The sequence below is a fragment of the Saccostrea cucullata genome, unplaced genomic scaffold, assembly GCF_032062105.1.
Source record: "Saccostrea cucullata isolate Sc308-1 unplaced genomic scaffold, CSIRO_AGI_Scuc_v1 ctg2293, whole genome shotgun sequence".
Lineage (NCBI taxonomy): Eukaryota > Metazoa > Mollusca > Bivalvia > Ostreida > Ostreidae > Saccostrea > Saccostrea cuccullata.
Genome location: NW_026925499.1, coordinates 169,314 through 194,682, shown reverse-complemented (window position 1 = coordinate 194,682; position 25,369 = coordinate 169,314). Strand labels below are relative to the sequence as shown.

The following is a 25,369-nucleotide window of genomic DNA, read 5'->3' as shown; positions in this document are numbered from 1 at the left end:
GTATTATGCCAATGATCTAAGTATCTATATTTATGATGAGGAAAGGTGCATCTAGCAAAATGGTTAATTTCATGCCCCTTGGGTCAGGGGTATTGGGGGGTGGGGGTACATAGTCTGAAAATGAATGAATCCTTTGGAATCTGCTCATTAGTATTAATCAATCATATTTGATGAAATAACATTTATGATGATAAAATTTTGAAATATGTGGCCCCAGGATCTATGGTTCCTGTTGGGTGGGGTGGGGTGCACAATTGCGTGGTTTAGAATGGAAGTAATCTTTTCTCTTAGTTACTCTGATCTACTTATGGGTGTTAAGTGACTATCTAGTAAGCATTGCTAAGTGTATAATTATGATAAGCAATAGTGCCTCTTTCAGAATTGTGAATTCCATGGCCTCTGGTTTAAAACACAAACCAAATTCAATTGTTGGAAAGTTGTTACATGATACTCAGGTGACTTATAAGGCCCGTGGGCCTGTTGTATTTAAAACAAACACCATCTTTTATGCACGTAAAATCTATGTTTTCCAACATACCTCTGTTAAAAGTATCTCGAAAAAAGTTTTTAAAAATCTCTTTGAATGCAAATTTTCAACGATCATGAACTATATTTGACTCTGACGCCAAATAACTTCAATTTCACCAAATTTCAAATTATCATTATTTGTATTCGTTATAAATTGGTTTACAAATTGATATAAAATGAACCGCAATTAATTACAGTTGTACACATCAAACGAAATCTGCTTAATTACACAATCATTTGTTCATTCTTTCTCAATGGGATTTTTCCAAGTAGCTAATATACAGACGAAATAGAAATGGAAATATATCAAAATAGAATCCTATGTGTATTTTTTTTTTTCTCCAAAAACTAGATATTGCGTTTCCTTTGCATGTCAGTTCATCAAAACAACCTTCTCGTTTTTTGTAACCCTAATGCAGTTTAATTACGACAGACGATGAGCCAGATATGAAAAAGAAGACGTTGACAACTTGTCAGATTAGATTAAATGTATCAGATCAATGTTAAAGTCACGCATTCAAAGATTGAGAGGCAATATAAAAACAATCTATCCTTCTGTGTTCAATAATCCAGAAGTGAAAAAAATAATAAGATAGATAACATGATCAGTACATACTGGTCCCTGCTGACAAAGCAAGTAACAACATTGTCTTCGTTTGTAAAGCTCATCATATAAATTGTATTTTAGAAGAACTTGGATATAATTCTACAAGTAGTAATCCAACTTATACTCATAGTTCCCTTTCTAAGGAAGTTATTCTTTGAAATCATATGTCAGTTTAGAATATTTTTAACATTCCAAAGAACCAAAATGAATTTGAACTACCATATATATACTAGATTCCGAAACTTCATACGAATCCTTACAAACGAAGATATATTGCCTCTTTCGTTATTCCTCAATAAGATATTGACAGTAGTGAAGGTAAAATTTCAAGAGTACAATACATTCAAGAAGTCGTGTGAATCAAGATGTGGATACTCAAAAATTCTAAAGAACTTTTGTACAATTTGATATCACACGATTTTACCAAAATCAACAGCTTAAAAACTTACGACTTTTCAACCCTATACACAACCATTTTCCATGATAAATTAAAGTCCAGGCATTTTGATATCATTGAGAGCTGCTTTTTCAATAAAAAGGGAACTCGTAAGTTTACTTACCTGGTCATTGGTCATTTGCAATTTATTTTGTTAAAACATATTCTGATTGCACACAAAAGTACTCTGAAGTTGACATCAAAGAGATGCTTGAGTTTCTGATTGACAATATCTATGTGGTTTTTGGAGACCAAGTATTCCAACAATCTATTGTTATTCCCATGGGTACCAATTGCGCTCCATTATTTGCAGACCTATTTTTATATTCATATGAAGCAGACTTTGTGCAAAATCCTATGCGTGAAAAGAAGAAAACACTTGCTGCAGCCTTCAACTCGATATTTAGATATATCCTGGTGAGCTTGAGATAAAAAACACTACAGAGTCTGACACATCTGTTTCATACTTGGATATTTTACTTAGAAAAGACGTTAATGGTAATCTAACAACCAAGCTATATGATAAACGTGATGACTTTTACTTTTCTTTTCGTCAACTTCCCTTACTTATGCAGCAATATACCTTCATCACCTGAGTACGGAGTATATATATCTCAGTTGATTCGATACGCAAGAGCATGTTCTACGTATGAACAATTTCTAAACCGAGGTAAATTATTAACAAGCAAGTTGATGAAACAAGAATATCTGCAGTCTCGTTTAAAGTCATTTCGTAAGTTCTATGGTTGACACAATGACCTTGTCAGCAAATACAATTTATCATTGAGTCAAATGCTGACTGACGTTTTTAATACCAATAGATAGTTCATTTTTATACACTGAATTGACGACGGATTTTTCTGTTATTCCCTGAACATGACAAGGAGCACACGGCGGGTGTGACCGGTCAGCAGGGGATGCTTACTCCTCCATGGCGCCTGATCCCACCTCTTGAATATTGTTCGTTTTCTCCATACCCTTCTTCTTATCCTATCGTGGCAAAATCCGGCCTGGTTTATGACAATATATTCTTGTATGGAATTAGACTAGGCGGGTCTTAGTACAAAAGAGGGATATGCATGTCCAAGGATTCTACCTTATATGGCTATTGTTATTATTTTGCACATAGTTTGTTTACTATTACTACTACTACTATATGGTTTACTACTTGTTCACTTTTTTATCACAGACACGTGGTTTAGATCAATTTACATTTATATCTTCATCTACATTTCAAACTTTTATAATTGTTAGTCAAGTCTGTTTATACTTAAAAATGGCTGTTTCTATTTGTTTTCTGGGAGATATACTGGACAAAAAAAGTTAAGGATCATCCAATAAAATATGTTTAAAAAATACTGTATCAAAGAAAACAAAAGGCAGTTTTAATTTTAGTATCATATTTTGTATTTAAAACGTAAAAATTAAACATTGGATGTGATAAATTTATTTGAACACACGCTACAAATTGTTCATCACGGTCACTTTAGAATTCGGCGTGTTAGGAGTAGACCTGAAAATGTTTTTTTTTTTTTTTCAGAAGAGTCAAATTACATCACTAAAATGATTGCCAGTATTTTGTATGACCTCCCTGCGAGGTGCTGCAGCACAGACCGATGCTGCCCAGCAGCCGTCCAAGGTTAGTCTGAGGGATCTGTTGCCATTCCTCCTGCAATGCTGTCTGAAGCTCCCGTCGATTTTTGGGAAGTGTATGACGAACTGAAATGCGTTGCTAAAGAATGTACCAGGCATGTTCAATTAAGTTCAGGTTAAGAAAAGGACTTGGCAGGTCCTTACACTAAGTTGTTTCACTTTCCATGTACTCTTTTACGATTCGGACTCTATGAGGTCGAGCATTATCGTCCATTAAGATGAAATCCTCTCCCAGAGTACATTCAGTACGTCTAACAATAGAATGAAGAATATCATTTCGGTAGTTAAAACCTGCCAGGTTGCCTTCAATAATGTGCAGATCAGTTTTGCAGTCAATACGTATGCATTCCCAAATCATTACCAAACCTCCATTTACTCTGTATTGCTCAGATGTGACACAATCAGCATATCTTTCCCCATTTGCAATATCTAACAAGTCTTCTGTCATCATGGAAGTCAAAACAAAATCGTGACTCGTCTGAGAAGAGAACAGAACACCAATGACGTCATTGCCAATTTCTTGTGTTTTGTTGCCCACTGTTGTCGATTTCTGCGGCACTCTAATTTCCATGCAGGACATACGGCTGGTCGGCAAGCCTTGAGATCTGCTTCCTGAAGTCTGTCTCAAACTGTTTGAGTAGAAATCCACCTGTCCTTTGCTCTCTGATGCCCAGTATTAAGCTTAAGAGCACTTTGGAAGCGGTGCATCTCAGCAAAATTGGCCACATGACGATCCTCACGGACTGCCGTATACCTTGGACGTCCCGATTGTAGCCTTTTTGACAATATTCTGCCAGTAAATATCGGTCCCATAACCGTTAATTCCGCTTTGGGAAAGATAAAGTCTTTCTGCAACGTGACGTTGCGTTTTGCCAGCTTCCAGCGTCACTGTTGCCATGCAGTGTTCGTCCATGCCTCCTCATAGCGTCTTGTCAACAGTTCTGGCCAGATATATACTGAATTTTTTTTATGTTCACTATAGAAAACCCTCTTTGATACTTCTATGCTTCCACTGTTCCACTTACTTTTTCAAAGCCACGTAGTTTCTTAACCAATATGTCCCAACAGTAATTAAACATGTGTGAATTAAGTATCAAATCGTGTTAGTGACATGTTTTTAAAACTACTTAAGCTTTGTTCTCATATAACCTCATGGATATGAAAAAATTATTCTTGTGTAAAAAAAAAAAGATCCCTAACTTATTTTGCCCAGTATATAAGAATATTTTAATAAAATACAGTGACCAGCCAAAAGATAAAAATGTACCTACATGTACATGCGTCCGTTTATTTTAAGGGCTTCAAAGAGTGAAGCGGTCAAAATTCAATGGAAATTGGATGTAAACATGATACCCCTACCTAAATGAAAGATATGTATCTTTTAAATCTTTTGAATTACACATATATTTTAAGTTAAAAATCGGTGATTTCTTGCATGCAAAAATTAGAGAAAATTTTTGACATTTAATTTACCTAGGGCCATATGTCACCTTATCCTTTCGCAAAGCAATACGTCGGGGGCGAAAGAGACCTAATGCGCGTGCGCGGTGCGGTGACTATTGAAATTGACATTGGAGGCCTTGTGTAATTTATATCTATTAGTCTACTTTTTTAAAATCTAAATTTACAATTTGTTTCACATTGAAATGTAGATGTCAGGAATCGCTGTTTTGTAAGCAGAGAATATGCCAGGGGCATCAACAATAGTTTCCAACTATCGTTAATGTCCTGACATACTCTACTGACTAGACAGTGGTTCCTTAAGATAACAGAATTGTCAACGTTACTAGGTCCAGATTATAACAAACTTTTTGAAGAACGTAATTGAATCACCACGAAAACAAAAAATAAAAATTCAATTGCAAGGTTTTATTTGATCATCAATTTTGCAAGTTAAGTTTAAGTGCATAGTATTTTGTCAGTCCTGTCCATATAAGTTGTAATACTGCATGCCATTGGGTGAATAGGCCTATAGTTTGTCATCTGTGATCCCAAACTAAATTCGTTGCACGGATACAATTTAAATCTCTTATTGCAGAGGAGCAATTGAGGTATTTATATTCCGTCGATACTTCGCGGCGTCACTCGTCGAACTTCCATTTCTTGTCTCAGAAGCGCATGCGTAATTCCCGATTTGTGCTCATAGCGAACAACAACACAAATGATAAAGATCTCTATGACAACCAAAACAGCCAATAGAGCACTCAGTTTCTGTCTTCCGGTGTCCCAGAGAAAAGCCATGGCTATTTTTAGATCTGAAAAAGAGAGAAAGAAAGAGTTGACAAAATGTTTCCATCAAATCCTGCAATTTAAGAAAATAATAACCATATCATCAAAAGTATATAATTCGTATATTTTCGACAAAAAAACCTTTCCTCTCTATTCCTGATATCAACGTATTAATTCAAATTTTCAACATTCTCCAATAGTAATTTGTTTAACAAATAATTTTTGGTAAAACAAAAATTATACTGATTATTCTTTTTATAACAAATTACCAATTTGTTAATCTATCATAACAAATTAATAAAAGTTAAGATACTGCTCTGTTTGTCCTAATACACTTCCGTTTAAAGGTGAAAGTTTGTTTTGATAAGGCAACAACAGGATGTAATAAATTGTCAATTGATAAGTCGGGTTTTTTAAAGTTTAAAATTTATTGTAATTAAGTCCAAAAATATGAACTTCACAAAAGCACACTTTAGAACAAATTTCTTAGATGGAACACACTGAACTTTACAAAGACTTTAAAGTTTCCTTAAAGTGAAACAAACTGGGTTTTTTTTTAACAAATAATTGTCCAAAAATTTACTCACATACAAACCCACTCACATCTAATTTTGACAACTCCGCCCACTTTCGTACTGACCAGCTAATTAAATTAAAGATATAAAATTGGATGAACAGGGGAAAACCATATGACATTAGTGAATAATATAATTCATATACGTGTATGTATACAGTGGGCAATAATATCGATATTTCAATATGCAATACAATGACAAAAAATATCGTATCGCAATACGATTTTGTAAAATCGATATATTGGCAATATTTTTTAGATTAAGGAATTTTGTCATTAAATATTAAAATGGACTTATGAAAGTTTGCTATTAAGCCAAACAGTAAGTCAGAAGTTGTTTTGTTGTAACATTTCAGAGCATAACTTAAATGAAATCAACAAGATTTTTTTTTTTTTGGTGTTGGTTACTTACACATGTATCATAGTTATGTACATTCTGCATGTAAATTAAAGTAAATATAGTAAGAAAATGCCATTTAAATTACACTGAAAATATTGCAATACATATCGCAATACAGTTAAAAATATCGCAATATATCGCAATACAAAATCTCGGGCCAATACCCAGCCCTATATAGTATACATGTATTATATGCTATAGAAATTTTTCATGTATATTGTATATCTGTTGGTGTATATCAGTATGGGAGTCAGGCAGATGGACACTAGGGGTTCCATCCCCGCAGACTCTCACCTCTCTTCATTATGTATTTTTGTTTATATAAACTGATGAGCCGTATGGCTTAAAGTTTTTGAATAAAGAATTATATACATTAATTTACAACACTGAAATTAGGTAGAGCTAAGCATAACAAATTCAAGGAACACGATCCTAAGAACTAATCATAAAGTTGATAACAAGTATGAGTAAATGACATTGATATCTTGAAACAGGAAAGAGATGTCAAGAATTAAATATTGCTAACAATGTGCAAAAATGCCTTTCCTAAACATCAAATGAAAACAATTAACCTTCAACTACAGATGTCATGCAGACAAGACCGAAAAGTAATTAATAGAACAATTATAAAAATATTTTCATAATTAATGATTTGTCATTTAGAAACCCTTATAACACATAATCATAACGAGGAAGTGCAACCCACTCATCCACCCCCAATACAAAATGCATATCCTTCTGTTGCTGCTATAGTTTTTTTGGAAATTTTGTATTCATCCATACATGCTTATACTTTAATTTACCAAACTGTATATTAACTATCTAAGTTTTTTTAATTAGTTAATTAGATAACAACTTTTTTCAAAAGCAATTTCTTCAGTACCAAATTTTCTGCGTATTATACTATGATTCTTTATAAATTATCACTTTACTCAAAAAAGTGGGGGGGGGGGGAGACCAGCTCTTCTATTAACATTTTCAACAGTACATGTAACTTATGTTTGGAAGAAAAGTTCACCCTCCCCCACCCCCCACCCCCTTGTTCCTACGTACGTTCCTGTGTAACAAATAATTGAGAATGCGCCATCTGCAGGATCGAATTTCATTTAAATTTCTACTTTGAAATACATTTTCTTTGTAGTCGCTGTCAAATACCGGTACTTAATTTTAAAACATTGTCACGGCCTATTTGATGTTCTGCATCAATTCAGTCTGTATATATCGTGTTATCATCTTTCTTTTCTGTTCTGTATCGATTGGCGTTGTAACTCATTCCGGGAAAATCAATGGACATCAAAGATTAACGTAGAAACATCTCAACAAAATTCTTTGTATACAATCTCATTATAAGAAAACACATAATTTTGATAAATATTTACAATGTATGTCTGCATGGATTCCCACCACAGCTGAGGAAAAAAGATTTTATAAATACCACAAACAATTATTGGAATCTCCTTAATTTGAATACATATAATATTCTGTGTCTGACGTATTTAAATGTAAATGTACAAAAATACACTAAGGTCACGTAAAATATAAATGGTTTTCTTACCTACTACTACATTTCAATAATCATGTGTCAACCTGCTACCTGCTACCATTTGTTTTGATTCCATCACAGCTTACCGCATCGCAGTATTTTGTAGATCAATGGATACTTGCTTTTCAGCAGTTATGAGAGGAAAAATCGATATCATAAAATATTAAGCAGACAGCGTAGACAGACTTCATTTTGAGAGTTAAGGACAGATGTTACAAATATTTGAAAATATCAACGTAGGTCATGTTTAAATGAGTAAATTGAATAAGTTTTACGACTTAGATTTTAATATTTTTTATTCAAACTTTCACAAAAATGGCATTTGAAGTGAAAATTTTCTGTATAGATTAATAAGGATGGTTTCAGAAGGGTAGACTTTTGAACATCACAGAAGGTTTACAATTTCTTTATATTCCTGAAATTTACTATTTGCATCATTTGCAATGAAATAAGGTAAGGAGGCATCTAATTCTTGTTTCTATCATCTGTCCTTAAACACAGCTACACGTTCTGATGTTGTAGGAAATTCTAGTAAGATGAGTTTCATTCAGAAGCCCTTATGGGAACTGCATGTGGGGAGGGGGGGTCGCATTGAAATTATTTGAAGGAAGGACCCTTATGATTAAAAAAAAATTAGGAGATATACCACTTCCCCCTCCCCTCCCCTTTTTTAACGTGATTTTACCGTGATCCATCGTCGGAAACTCACGGTCGGTCTGCCGTGATCAAGACTAAAACAGCTACGTATATATAGCATCGTTTTTGAAAGTGGGGGGCCACCCAGAATTTTTTTTTTACCTGAAAAAGTTGACAAGCCAAAAAAAAGGCAGAAAAGAAAAGTTGCCCGAAATCGAAAATCCTATTGGGGTGGGGGGGGGGGGGGGGGGGAGTAGAAGCCTACTTTTTTCAATGCCAACTTCTTTTATTACCAATTTTTTTTATATTACATCTATTATACATTTTAATTCCTAATATCACAAAAAGTTGGGGGGCTAACCAGCCTTTCCATGAACATTTCATATAGTATAAGTAATGTTGGGGAAAAAAGAGGGGGCACACCCCCCCCCCCCCCCCCCCCCCGTTGCTACATGCTTGTAAATATTTTTTTTTTAATGTTAAATTAATTACAAATTTAATATACAACTTATGTAACAGGGGCGTAGCAACAGCTAGGTGGGGCCAGGGGGGGGGGGCTGCACCCCCCCCCAATTTTTTTCCCAACCTTACTGATACTATAGGAAATGTTAATTGAAAGCCTGGTTGCCCCCCCCCACTTTTAGCTATGTACAGAAAAAGTAGTATAAGAATTGGTACTAAAAGTAGTTGACACTGAAAAAAAAGTTAAACCTACCCCCCCCCCCCCCCCACCACCACCACCACCACCACGAAATAGGATTTTCGACTTTAGGCAACTTTTTCCTTTTTTTATTTTTTTATTTTTTGTTTGTTTGTTTTTTTTTTTTTTGCTTGTCAACTTTTTCAGGTAAGTAAAATTTTTTTTTTCTCTGGCTGCCCCCCCCCCCCACTTTCAAAAAAGATGCTACGCTACTGTGTTATCCTTTGGATTCTGTCATAAAGATAGTTTTTGAACACAGACAAATTCTTAATATTTAAATGATTGTACATTTTAATGTATGGACATCATAGTGCATGATTTTTTCGAGGTTAGATCGATTATTAGAGCGTTGCATAAATTAGCATTCCGGGATTATATGATGTTGGATTATATTGTTGGTTTTCTTCATTATGTTGCCCCTTACGTAATTTTATATTTTTAGAATGTCAAAAAATCCACACTTTTTTATGTCATTGTCGAAAACGTGGATAGTCTTCAATCCAAAACTGTTTTGTTTTTGGCTTTTCTTTGTATAGGTTTAATTGTATCCAAATGTGATTGTATTTTTTATGTCTTATATCGAAAGAACGAACAATAACTGCAAAAAAGTTTTGAGGAAATCATCGTTTTCGAAAATCTGAATTGTCTAAAATCCATAATTTACAATACATCAACATTTTCAGAAAACGTCGGAAAGTCCCGCAGCTATTAATAACTTGCTTGGCTGATGTCAGCATTTCATTCGAGAGCGGAACCTAGGAAGAAGTGGGTGATTATTTTGTTGGGAAATCGCTTGCTATTTCCATTGTTTTTTAAAAATACATGTTTTTGACTGCTTTTTAACGTTAGATAAACCAGCAAAATCGGAAGTAAACACACCAATCATTCCAAAGATTTTCGATCAATCTCGCGATTAGATTTCTATATAGTCTATAGATCGATATATAGATCAAGTTGTTTTTTCTCATGATGATTTTTGTACTAAAAGATAAATAATGAAATAAGTTAACCAACGTTGCAGTAAATAAATGTCCTGTTCTACATTTTTCCCCATCTGATAAAATGTGCACACATCTGTAAATTTTGTGATGGTTTAAAGAAAGAATCAATTTTAAAAATTTGTTTAAACTTAAAGTTAATTTCGCAGCTCAAATTTTCGATTTTAAAAATTTGTTTAAACTTAAAGCTAATTTCGCAGCTCAAATTTTGATGTCAGATGTAAAAATTCAATGCATTGATACCTTCCTTATTAGCTGGTCTGTGAAATACTTGTACATTTGATTTTCTATACCTACAGTGTACATAAACATGACTATAAAAATAAATCATTTATGTTCATTCATTGAAAAACTTTTTTTTTTTTTGAATCAGGACATGGCCACCAACAACTCCATTCTGAATTTACGATTTCCAGTGGAGGACCCTTGGATTGTCGGGGAATCAGACATGAGTAGTGAGGACACAACCGATAGTGAATACTTCGATCAAGATATTATAGACAAGTGTTTTGAGGACCCATACATCAAAGAACATTACACGGATTTAAAGTGTATTGGTTCTGGAGGATTTGGATCGGTCTATGAGGCCCGACATACATTAGACAATATGAAATACGCCCTGAAAGTTGTACCCATTGACTCTCAGACTTTCTGTAAGAGAGAAGTGGAATCATTGGCTTCCATGGACCATAAGAATATTGTGAGGTACCACACCTCAATGAAAATTAAACTTTGTAAACCGCTAAATTATCCTTTATCTCTTTTGGACAATGTGGAGGATTCTGATGGTGTATTGTTTGACAAAGGAGAGGAATCCAATTCAGATTGTAACAACAGTGCCTCAGGAGTGTCAGAGTCAGATTCTAAAGGCAGTGAAAAAAAGGTAGTAACTAAATTGGCAGAAAATGATGAGGATTCTGATGATGTAATATTTGAAAAAGAAAATTCATCAAACTCTAACAACAATGCTTTGGCATGCTCCAAGTCAGAATCATCAAGCTGCAAAAGAAAAACTGTGGCTTTTGATGCATGCTTGGTTGTGAAGACTGAACTATGCACAGAGAAGAACTTAAAAACTTTAATAGAGAGTGGTGAGATCTTTATCGAAGATCGAAAAAGACGTAATCTGTTCCTGGATGTCATTTTTGGACTAAAATATATCCACGACAAAGGTTTCATGCACCGCGATTTGAAACCACCCAATATATTGATTGACAATGATGGTAGAGCCAAAATTGGAGACTTTGGTTTGGCGAGGAGATATATTGTGTCTGTTGCAGACATGGGCTCTCCATCTTCTGAAAAGGATAGACTTTGTTTCACCAAGCATATAGGGACACGTGAATACGTTGCTCCAGAGGTGTTAAAAAGCAACTGTCCCTATGACAAAAAGGCCGACTTCTATAGCATGGGAGTTATTCTTTTTGAAATGTACCATAACATGGGCTCTGGGAGTGAGAGGGCTGATACTATACAAAAACTTAGAAAGCAAGATTTTTCACCATTGGATGAATTTCCAGAAAAATACAAAAATGTGGCAGTTGTGATTGAGAGCCTTTTGAACCATGAGCCATCCTTACGCATGGATCTGGAAAGAGTTCAGGATTTGATGTCACCTCTTGAACATCAACAAAGTGTGGAAAGAACTCAGGTATGCAGGAATGTCTTCCTTATGTTGAATGTCTCTAATTTGTTCAAGTTCTCAGGAGGAGTGAAACCTGAAATTCATATTATATCAATATGCATAAAAATTTTTTTTAAAATATACATTTTAATGAAATTTAACATCCCGTGTGACTAATTTATGGTGTATAATTTATAAAAATCTTGTCCACTAGGAGGCAGTGCAGCCAGTTAGTTCCCCAGAGACAGAGTATCCCGGTCCACCAAGAAGACGGTCAATGCGGCGACAGATTAGCGGTAAATTATAGATATTCTGATAGGTCAATCAGAAGATATACTAGTGATAAATGAAACAGGAAATTTCGATTGTTAAAGTATTGCATGAAAAAGGTGGCATCAAATGAATTTCTCACCAGGTTATTATACATTGAAAAAAATGTTACTACATGTATACCTAAATTCAAGATTTCGAAGTACGTAGAGTACAATGAACGTGCAGAAAACTTAAATATATTTTGAAACGATTGACCTGATCATGATGTTTTAATTAAAATCATAAAATTTAATTTTATATTGTATTGATTTTTTTAGAACCTTATCCATCCTCCACTGCTGAAGATCAAGTCGTACCAAATATTGCCAGGAACATTCTGGTCGAGAAAGAAAATTAATTTACACTGCTTCCTTCAATGAAGTTCAACATGACTTTTTGACGAGAATGATTTGGACTTCCTTCTTCATGTGCAAGGGATGAACCAAGAATCGTAATTCCAACATGGTACATGAGATGTAGTATTTTGCTGGTCACATAATAAATATATTTATTTTTCATTTTTATTTTTTGTTTTTTAAATATGTCATAATAAATGACGTTATGTTTTGGTTATATTTATTTTTATTTTGGCTGTATATTGCTTTTTGTAGATAATTTATGTTGATAAGACTTTCTTAATACACATACATATAAAATGTACAAAAACCATACCACATACATAGTAACATGTATATTTATTGCTTTATTGTTGCATAAAAAATGAATAACATATTATTTGTCACCTTTATTTTCTTAACACATTTAAGGTGGATCCTTTGTATAATAATTATATATTATATAATAATAATAAATGCAAGATAAGTATGTCCTGTACATATATATATATAGATATATGTGCATGTTACTTATTATATAATAATAATAAATGCAAGATAAGTATGTCTTGTACATATATATAGATATATGTGCATGTTACTTATCTGTTATTGTTTACTTTTTGTCATAAATATGATAAATTTATATATGTATAACCAACAAACTTATGTGCAAATTTATGTATATGATTCTTTTTGAAGTTACTGTTTTGCTATTGTGTAGAAAAGTACTGGGGTACAGGTATAAAAATGCATATTTTTTTTTAAATTGTGTTTTGTTTATAATGATAATCATTTTTCACGAGTAAACACATTTGTTCTCCTCACACATACATTATATATAAAAATGTATAAATTTGTTTTGCTTTGGTTAAGAATTGTGAATATTTATACATGTATATTTTAAAACCCATCATTAATAATATTTATATTGTATTTGGTATACCAGTATACTTTCAACTGGTATGACTGAAAATAATGATGTATATACAATGTAAAAGTTATCGTATTAAAAAATGAATATATGCTTTTTTTAAAATAATTTTAATTAAATATTACACATTTGATTAAATATGAACAAAATGATTTAATGATTTCATAAGAAATTCAATGTACTTTCTTTACTTAGAAAAATTATTTACATGTAAGTGATGTAACAACTGTTTTTTTTTCATCGTTCGAAATACAAGATCAAGAAAGCTCAATGCAACAATAGCTCTTAGAATTATCTATAGCTTCTGATAATCATTGGATTTGATATAGTTTGCTAACTAGTTTTATTGAAATATCCAGATGAGTTCATTGTTAATTTAATCAAGATGTGATAAAACATTGTATTTTTAATTTCACATCTTTCGTAGATGCATGTGTAAATGATTGTAAGATGTTTGGCTTATTTTCTTAAACCTTAGGTATTGATGATTTAAGTACAATATGTAGAAAAAATACATTTGGTAACAGTTTTGTATGATATCCTACTACTACAATGTATTTCATGTCTAAAGAAAATTAAAATTTAATTTGTTTTCTTGTAATCAGAGTTTGAATTTGATAAAAATGATGTGAATTTAGATTTGATTAAAGAAGAATTCTGTCTTAAATCAAGTTTTAGCTCGTATTTACAAGAAAGTTATTCAACGGAATATGTATTCCTGTATATAGCTTCCTGGAAGATGTGTGTCTAGTTCAGTTCAAATTAAGCATTCAGTTGCCAAAGTTTGGCATGATATATAGATAACGAACAGTATTCAACCTGAAGTTCGTTAGACAATGCAATTCAGGAGCAGAGTAAACATGGACCTCTAAAACATCAGAGGTGGGATTAGGTGCCATGGAGGAGAGAGCATCCCCTGTCGATCGGTCACACCCATGTGTGCTCCTTGTCATGATTGGGAGTTATGAAAAAAATCCGTCTACAATTCCGCGTGTAAATAATGGCCTAACAATATGTATGAAAAACGTGAGTCAGCACTTGAACTAATGATAAATTGTATTTGCGTGCTGACAAGGTCATTGTATCGACCATAGCACTTACGAAATGATGACTCTAAACGAGACTGCTGATATTCTTTTTTTCATCAACTTGTTTGTCAATAACTTTCCTCGTTTTAGACTTTATAGATACGAAGAGCACGCCTTGCGTATCAAGTCAACTGAGAGATATAAACCCTTCAGCAGTTGATAATGGTAAATTGCTGCAAAAGTAAGGGTACATGTACATGTAGTTGACGATTGAAAAGTTAACGTAAACGTAAGATTACCATGAATGTCTTTTTCCTATAAAAATTCAAATATGTAACAAGTGTTAGACAATTTAGGTTAACTATTTTGAGGAAATTAATATAAGCAAGTCTGGGTGTCGATATAGCAACAGTTTCATAAGTTAGAGTCCCAAATTGTAAGATATGTCTATGGAGCATGTATTTTGCACTGTATATTCCAAGACAATGTTGTCTCCCTATTTCTTTATTTTAGGTGAAAACTTTACATTTGTTCTTTAAATATGTTTCCTTTTTGAAATAAAATTATATAAACTCAATTCAATACTAGTATTAAATCTCTTAAATTGTGCATTTTCATAGTTTGTGTTTAAAGATGAATATCTGATGAATTAAGTTCTTGCACAAAGAGTTGCATTTCTTTTATCACTCACTGAATTGTGAATAACTGATACTTTATGAACATTATTTTAAAAGCGGCATTAATACAGCTAAAATTGAACTTAACCAGAACAACATTTCATTTTGAAATGTAAAAAAATTAATAGAACCTCAAACTATACATTTCTTTAGATATAAATATTACAAATGCTCTATAGTTGCACAGAGGGGAGCAATGATGCCTGACACCTTTGTGTTCGAATTCTAGTAATCTAGTAATTATTAGAAAGACAGAATCTATATAAACTTCATGGGTAATTGAATACTAAGGTGAGGCTTGTTTAGTGATATTTATTGAAACTTTTCATTACAAAATATTATGTAGTGTTAAAGTATTTTTATGGTGGCATCTTTCTGCCCCCCTACCTGCAAGATTAATTATGTAAACATGCAACATGATTATGTAGACATGCAACATATTTATGTCAATATGCAAATTATTTATGTTGACATGCAAGTTACCAATCTTATAGGAAAAGATAATTGAAATATGGGTTAATTTACTTATTAACGCCTGTATCTGACATCGTACGGTAGATGCAAGACGCAACATAATTATGTAGACATGCGACTTATTTATGTTAGATATGTATGTTGAAATGCAATTTATCATCTTGTATGTTGACATAAATATTTTGTATGTTGACTTATATAAGTAGCATGTTGACATAATTATATTACACGTCGACATAAATAAGTTCCATGTCTATATTTTTATCGTGCATGTTAACATAATTAATCTTGCATATAGGGACCAGAAATATACCACAATATATTTTCCCTTTTTTATTTTTAAAGGGTATAGGTATATACACTGTATATAATTTAATTTAATTCAATTCGTTATTTCCACATAGTTCCTTAAACAAAAAAATTGTCTTTTTCTTAAACACAAAATAATAAAAGATTTGCACTTTTCCGTCGTGTTTGTGATTATTTTCAAAACTTATGTACAATTTATAATTGTTTATATTAAATAGGTTTTGTGTCTAAAATTCCTTAAGTTTTAACTTTTCGGAGAGGTTACGATTTATACGAAAATACTAACTGCTTATCATTTTTATGAACCCTTAGTTTACTGTTGTCTTGCGACGTGCATTAATATTTCTATTTCAATCTTCTTCTCTGGAACCATTGAGCAAATTTCAACCAATATTAACTTATAGATATTAGAAAAGCATAGTTTTTATGAACAAGAATTCGTCTTCCAAACTTGCGAATTCCATGGACGCAGGTCAGAAGTTTCTGGTGTTAGGGCGCTGTTCCAATGATTATATATTCCCCCAGTAGCACCAGTCAAAAACTATGGCAAGGTTAAAGTTTTTGCAGACAGACAAATAAACAGATTGACATACTGATAGATAGGACAAAGCCTTTATAAAATTATATGATATATATACCCGAATTTTTGATCACGGGAGAATATACATAGAAAGCTTCTTTTTCCTTCCTTGCTTTGCACTAAATTCCTTTTTTTTTCTAAGAATGTGAACTTGATCGACTTGGGCAAAAAATATATTAGATGAAAAGGAATCCAAAATCATTGTTGTTCTTAACTTGACAAAAAACTATATTCTAGTCTTTGACTAAGAGAAGAATAATAAGAACCAATGGAATCTTGAAATTGGAGTTGTTCTGCCTCCTTTCTGAAGGTAAAACAAACAATAACAATATCTTAATAAATCAGGTTGAAACGATAAATTTTGCTTCTTCAGATATGTCTTCAAAGTTTTATGTGACACATGTAATCTTCTAGAATTGTGGTAAAAATGAAGTCTGTAAAAAGATTGATAAGTATACATTTGTACATTCAATTTTGATCGAACATTTCTTGATAGATCCAATAATGGCGGGATTTGCCGATTAACTAATTATCGTTGATCATTGAATACAGGTATAATCCCCCATCAAGTCTGTATTTAATTCCATCCCCTGAATGACTGTAGTTGGAAAGATTCTGAGAATTTATCATCTGCAAAAGTTTAACAATATTTCTTGTGATCTTAATTGTCGAACTTTCCTTTTATATTTATTTTTTCGAAATATGTAAATATAAAAAGACCAATGAAACAAAATGTTAATACTAATTGCATTCTTTTCTGATTGTAAGTTAGCATAGAAAAAAAGAAGAAGTATTAATTAGGAGTATTCCATCACATTGAACCGATTTTGTTTTTAATTGAATTTTTGAAAAATTATCACATAACAAATTCATACCATATGTAAAAAAGGAAATAATTACTTCATCTACCTAATTGCCGATAAATATTTCATTATATAAGAATTTTATTGTTCTATGAGAGTATCATTTGACTATTTCAACTCACTCAAAATAAATAATACGAATTGATTTGTTTTTATCCTATTTTTTGATGAAGTATTGAACACTGTAGAGATGTCTACAATTATTGACATTTCTTATCTGAAAATCCCAATCGTTAGTGGAAATTGTTAGTTTCCTAAAACCTATCTTCACTTTGGACACATTCGAACAAGTATGAGCATTAAAAAGAATCTCACAGCATTGCTTTTGATTTGGATCTTTGAGAGTTATGCTGTTTCTAAAAATTTTGAGGATCAACTTTTTGAAAACTATAGCTCAATGATAAAGCCAAGAAAAAATCAAAGTGAGGTGGTACATGTCAATTTCTATTTCACTATTAATGTGGTTCAGGAAGTTGAGGAACGTTTTCAATATATAATATTTTTCGGTTGGTTTATTCTTCAGTGGTATGACGATTTTCTAAATTGGAATCGCACCCAAAATCCCGGATTAGAAATGATTTCAGTTCCCTATCAAAAATTGTGGACCCCAGACATATCAATGTGGTATACTGAAAAAGGAATTCATGGAATAGAACCACATCCATACGTTACATTAAGTTCTGATGGTCAAGTGACCTGGTATCCTGGCGGGAAAGTTACTCTTTCATGTGACATCAAAGTTTCGAAATTCCCATTTGATGAGCAGCAATGTAATATGATTATCAGTGCTTGGCAGGTAACCGACTGGGTCCAAAAACTTGTACCAAAGTCAAGAACAAACGACGATTCAAAACTTATCAATCAAAACGGTGAATGGATATTTATAAAATTTAACTTTACAATAGATTACAACTCCGAATTTCATTTGACAACAGTAGAATACGTACTTCATTTCAAAAGAAGATACCTATATATCGTTCTGACAATTTTTGTTCCTATAATAATACTGGCTATTTTGAATTCCCTCACCTTTTTTGTACCAGTTGATTCCGGGGAGAGACTAACCTACAGTCTGACGCTTTTTCTGACGTTTACTGTCTTCTTAACCTTGTTCGAGCAAACAATGCCACGGAATTCCACTGATGTTCCATTCCTTGCAATATACGTGGGATTCCACTTGCTCCTTTGTGTAATAAGTATGATCATTTCTGTTTTGTTGAAACCTACCATGAAGCCAATAAGTAATCCTGATCAGACCCCAAGTTCCGAGAAACAAACAAAGAAGCAGCAAATTAAGATTGACAGGAGTGATGACAATGATGAAGCCCTCCACTTTGATGCAGTTGATGTAGAGGGAGGAAGAAATCGCCGTGGATATCCTCAGATAACGTATCGTAAAAAGATTGACAAGTGCATGATTTTGTTTAATATAACTGCATTAATTTCTTCAACTGTTATATTATTCATTTTGTATTATATCTGAAGAACGAAACACAAGAAGAGCTGCCTTTGATTTCAAACGTAAGAAAGAGTTTATACACATACATTTAATTAAAGTGAAAAAAAATACATTGGCTTTGTAATTACTTAAATAAATGTTTTTAAATATATGTTTTTAAGGTCTCACATTTAGGGAACCACGATCTTTCATCTGGTGTCGGAAATTCAAATATATTATGGATTCTGTTGAAAATTACGCCAGACGATACGCCAAATATGAAAAAGAAGTCGTTGACACTTTGTCAGATTGGATTAAATGTATCAGATCCATGTTAAAATGTTAAACTACGTATTAAAAGACTGAAAGGCAATGTGAAAACTATCTATCCTTAATTCAATAACCCAGAAGTGAAACAAGAATTAGATAGATAACATGATCAGTTCGCACTGGTCCCTGCTGACAAAGCAGGTAACAACATTGTCTTCGTTTGTAAGGTTCATTACTATATATATTGTATTTAAGAAGAACTTGGATTTAATTCTATATGTGGTTATCCAACTTACACTCATAGTTCCCTTTCTAACGAAAAGATTCTTTGAAATAATATATCAGCTTTAGAATATGTTTAATATTCCAAAGAACCAAAATAAATTTAAACTACCATATATATACTCGTATATATTTGATTTTAAAACTTCAGAAGAATCCCTACAAACAAAGATACATAGCGGGCTCCAGGAAATGTTCAGTCAAGCCTCTTTCTTTATTCGTCACTAAGATATTAGCAGTAGTGAAGGAGAAACTTCAAGAGTGTTGTGCAATAATATATTCAAGAAGTGGTGTAAATCAGATGTGGATAATTAAAAATTCCAGGGAATATTTGGACAATATAAAATCAAAAAAATTCACTATAACCAACAACTTAAAAACTTACGACTTTTCAACTTTATACACAACCATTCCCAACGAGAAATTGAAGTCCAGGCTTTTTGTTATCATTGACAGCTGTCCTTGGCCTTCAACTCGACATTTAGATATATCGACAACGTACTGTCAATTTACAATGGTAATTTCCATTCTTATGTCGATGCGATATATCCTAGTGAGCTTGAGATAAAAGATACCACAGAGTCTAACACATCTGTTTCATACTTGGATATTTTACTTGAAAAAGATGTAAATGGTAATCTAATAACCAAGCTCTATGATAAACGTGATGACTTTAACTTTTCTATCGTCAACTTTCCTTACCTATGCAGCAATAAACCCTCATCACCTGCATACGGAGTTTATGTGCATGTAACTCAGTTGATTCGATACGCCAGAGCATGCTCTACGTATGAACATTTTCTAAAACAAAATATTCCATGCATGAACATAAAGGATTTTGATGAAGTTCAAAGAGAGTTTATTAGAAAATCAAAAACCAAATCGTATGTATTAGTGTTTTTATTTGACTTTTTGCCCTTCTTTTTATTTTACCGTCTTGTTGTTGCCTGTATGCAGATAAAAGATTGGAAGTCCCTAGAAGTCAAGAAACGAAACGTTTGTGCAAAAATGCTGCGATATTTGATTTCAAAAAAACACTATGCCGTACTTGCTGTTACTTACACTTCAATCCAACTACAACTTCTTCATTCAGCACAAAACGGATAGTTGGAAAGTAATACTTCTCTTGCAATCAGGAAAAAATTGCCGAAATTTTGAAAGATATAACTAAAACTTTTAACAAACATCTTGCCTACAAAACTGGATTTACTTGCACTGAAGAACAGAATCAGCTCATTCCAATAAAGATTGATGATAATTTTATAGAAGAGAGCAGGCTGAGGACAGGCTGTGAAATGAACTGTCCTCTTCACCAAGTGGAGGATCACCATGTCATTAATCCTGATTATTTGTCTAAATTTTGGAAGTAACTTGGGATGATGAAAAACAAAAAAAACAAAAACTTAGGTACATTACATTGACTTTGTCAAGCATATTAAACCTCCCTACCTTCACTAAAATTTATCCAATGAAAGATTAAGTTCTAGCAAGTTCTTCGCGATTTTGTTAACATGTACAAAAAATTAAATTAATATATGCCACTGCAAAGGAATTTCAAAGATGTACTTTTAATAATACAACAGTTTCTTGCTCGAATATGACAATTTATTAATATTGACGTCATTTTCACATTGGGACGTCATAAACAAGGAGCAAAACAGTATTTCACATATGCTAGTTAAAAAACATTTGTGACTATATGTATGCATTTTAATCTGATCTGAATTATGGTTTGGTAAATATAGAGATAGTTCATGATCACCCCTTATACATAAAAAAGTATTTACACAATTTAATGAAACTCGTTTGCCTCCCTTGATCAAAAATGCATTTAAGATAAGGATTCTTAATTTAGGGTATTGGAGTATTACAAAGATATACTTTTTTAGTGAAATGAAAGACTTTTGTAACTGATTTATAATTTTAGATCTTATTTGGAGGGATGGTAGTTATGCTACATCGAAATGTTGTGTATCGAGTAAATCGATTTAAAAAAAAAAACAAAAGATTCAAATATATGTGTAATTTGTAAAATTTAGAAATGAGATTCTGATTTTTTTAGAAATATGAGGCTGTTATGATTTTTAATATATGTTAAATTTCAAAACCTTATGAAGACGTCTCCTTATGTAATTTATTTTAATCTGAATCTTATCATTTGGAATATGATTCATTCCTGTTCGACATTAATATCAAATTGTAATAATTTCGTGTCAATGTTTTATCGATCGTTCTTTTGAGAAAAATGTTTTTGTCTTTGCTTATTAAATACAAGAAACATATTTGTTTTTATTTAAGTTTGAGGTTTGATTGCTTTAATTTAAAAAAAAAGAAATAAGATTCGGGTGTATATAGTTTTTGGCCTGCCTGTTCGTTTATCTCTCTGTCTTTCTGTTTGTCTGTTTATTTCTTATTCGACAAAGACCATTCGTTAATATTGCAAATAACTTTTTACCTCAGCATAAGGCTCAAGTGAGCCCTTCTCTGATCGACATTTGTCTGCTGTCTGTCGCCGTTGTCTTTTTTTTCATGTCAACTTCATATTTTCATCTTCTTTTCAAGAACTTTAGGAAAATTTTAACCAATTGTGCCACAAAGTATCATTTGGTAAAGGATTAATGTTTTTAATTAAAAAGGGTCACGCCCTCTGCCAAGAGAAGACAATTACGATTTTGTGACAAATATATGGCATGTATATTTACTGTCATGAGACCTTTTATCCACCTGATCACAACCGTGATGTTTTTTAGGTCTCTTTTTGCTTTGCTCCTATTTTGTATTGTTTTTATGGACTTTGATATTGAATACTGTTCGTTATATTTATCATCCACCTGTATTTTTTAATTTTGTTTTAAAATATTTTTAAATTCAGTGTTCATGTTTATATTTTTTCTTCCTTTTATCCTGAGCCAGAAGAGGGTAAATAAACTTTATTCAAAAGATAGTCCTGCTGAAAAAAAACCCTGAGATCTCCAATACCATTATTATATCTTTGATATTCTTCAGAAGAGTATTTTTTTTAACGAAGCTCTCCTCTGCATTCCTCTTTCAATGTTTAATTGTCTGTAGCAGCCCCAACTATCACGGTTGGTCATACTTTATACAAAATGAGTTGGATTGATCAATTCCGTAATTATCCTAGGTGATTTTTAATGATAAATCAACGTTAAAATCATTAATCGTAGTCTAGACCAGGACCCCTGAACTGAATCTAATAATCAACAAAAACTGATAACATATTTTACATATGATACCCATGAAGGCAATTGAAACACAAAAAGTAAGTGTAGTTTAATCCATACAGCAAATTATATCTATGACCATATAAGTTTAGGACACAAAATATCACGAACAAAAAAATGTGCATGGATTGATGAATATTTTTGATTGATTTTGAATAAGAATTAATAAAAAATAAATATCTCAAATCTTTAGAAATCGTCGGTTTTCTGCAGTGCATAAATATGTGATTTTGTGTCTTCTACAACGTAATTCTTTATTATCTTTGCACCCCTTTTTAACATTTGTGGAAATCTTTGTGAAAGTCTTATAAAATTATTCCATCTTATCTGGCAAACATTATTCAGAGTACCCTTTTAAATATAAATCTTTGAGAAAATTTTTGATTTCTGAAATAAAAACGTTTGTTTTATTTTTTCTTAACAGTCTTTAAAAATGTCAAAATGACAGGATTTGCTATTTTTAAACTACATCAAAACTTACAACGTTTTTTGCCTTTTGCTAAGTCCTTCAAAGTATGGTAGGAACGATTTAGTGTTTACGATGTATTTGCCGATTGTAATGTTGAAGAGGACACACGTAGATGAGCATGATACGTCATGATCAACATATTATAAGAGTTTGAACCCATTTTTATTAAGACACCCAATTTTGTAACATACAAATACTTCACCTGATAAAATCAATATTTCTATTGTTGGAGGAGAATGATGCATAATAAAAAGTTAAATAGAAGTTAATTCATTTCATTAATTTTAAAATTAAATTAAAAACCTGTGAAATTGATTATTATGAAAATACAACATGTATTTTATATGAACATTGCAAATTAGTTTCTTTCTGAAAACAAATATTTTACTTTTTATCATATTTTTTTTCAAAAATGATTAATAAAATGATCAAGTTCATTGTTTATGTAACGAAAAAAATGCTCCTAGTAATTACATGAGCCTGACTGCAATCACGAAATATCTTAATTGAAAACAGATATGTAGAATATGGACAAAAAATATTTAAATTGTATTGATATTAAAGTTAAAAACTTTTGTAGAAGAGCTCTTTAACTGGATAAACAGAGAACGGATCAAAAATAAATGTAATATACTTAGAATTATTATTCTCACAAAGGATATTTTTTGTTCAATCTGAATCAATATTGATATTTAATTTCAAGATCCAAAAGTGGCATATACTCTCATAAGTCAGGGTTCTTTTTTTACATTTATCTACGAATGTTGAATTGTGGAATTAAGCTGAATAAAAGACCTATTTAACGAGGCCGAGTCTAATTATTTCTGCCCTAGGGATTTAGATAATTTTTTAATAATTAATTTTTACTGTTATATTTATTATTTTAGGATTAAAAAATCGAATGTTTACCACCCCAATTTCTTAGGGGGCCATCTCAAATGTTGTCAAACTTTACTATTGGGCCCTATGGGAATTTGTTTGAAAATCGCCAAATTATGACATTTTTTCCATATTTTTTGTACTTCTGCCCTAGGGATTTCTTTTTCATTCAAGTAAATGAAAGTTAATGTAAAAAGTCACCAAACTGTGAAATTTCAAAAAAGTTCACCATCTCGATTGGTCTAGGTAGTACATGTAATTACTAAGTTTATTTTTTCGAAGCCAATTACCACTAAAATTTACATATTACGGTACAAATTCATATCTTTGCAGATGAATTTTCGGAGCTTACAATTTCATTCGGCAAAAATAGCAATATTTAATATGTTTCTTGGGAAGTTATGTCATCAGTTTTTAGTATAATATCCATGGACGTCTTGAACATACAAACGAGTCATGCGTCATTCTTCACTCAGCGTCATGCATTGCTTACAAAATCCGAAAATGGTGACGTCGTTAGAGCCATTTCAACGTTCTTTTTCCAATTATTGTCGTAAAATCACATTTTCAGATCAGCAGGAGTTACAAATAATGTTAATTTTGTATTAAAATAATTTTCAAAGGTGAACTGTCACAAAAATGACTGCATGAAATTATAAAGCTGCGCAAATTGATGCGCACTCGAATTAGACTCGGCCTCGTTAAATTGAACAATCTTCATATTGTTTTAAAAATTCAAAAATTTCTCAATTTTTACAAGATCATTAAACCAAAGAAATATTCTTTTATGATTAATTTTTGCAAGAGGAAAAGGTTAATGATATAACACTTTTCTATTGATTGTCTTCTTTTATGATTGTCAGCTAACATAGAAAATTAAAGGATTGTAATTATTAATGAGTTTTCAATTACATTTCGCAGATTTTCTTTTTCATTTGAACTTTTGAAATAATATCACGTAATTAACCGACTCTTCTGTAAAATGAAATTATCACGCTATTTCCCAAAGGGCTATTAAACAATGCAACTATTTCGCAATAATAACATTTTACTCAACACAAGCGTCATTCGACTAGTTGAACGTTACTTACAGTCACGGCAAAATAAATAATTCGTAAAGGTTTTCTTTGTTTAAGTAATTAATACAGCGGTGTCCAAAGAATGCATCAAGTCAAATATGTATCCGTGTATTGACATTTCGAAATGGAAATCCCAATCGCTCGATCGCAGGTATATTTCCAAAAATTTATGTTGATGCTTATAATTACTTTGGAATTTGAAAAGATCGTTTTGTCGATCAAAATACTGCAAACAGATTCAAGCTATCCTTCAATGTTTCGTAAATAACA

General features: G+C 32.0%; 1 protein-coding gene across 1 annotated transcript; it reads left to right on the top strand.

Annotated features, from left to right (window-relative positions):
- The first annotated feature begins 10,673 nt into the window (after positions 1-10,673).
- On the top strand, positions 10,674-14,163 carry LOC134269032 (eukaryotic translation initiation factor 2-alpha kinase 3-like). The gene is made up of 3 exons (XM_062751254.1): positions 10,674-11,955; positions 12,143-12,224; positions 12,519-14,163. The coding sequence occupies exons 1-3, from the start codon at positions 10,681-10,683 to the stop codon at positions 12,596-12,598; spliced, it is 1,437 nt and encodes a 478-aa protein (XP_062607238.1). The 5' UTR covers positions 10,674-10,680; the 3' UTR covers positions 12,599-14,163.
- The last annotated feature ends 11,206 nt before the right edge of the window (positions 14,164-25,369 follow it).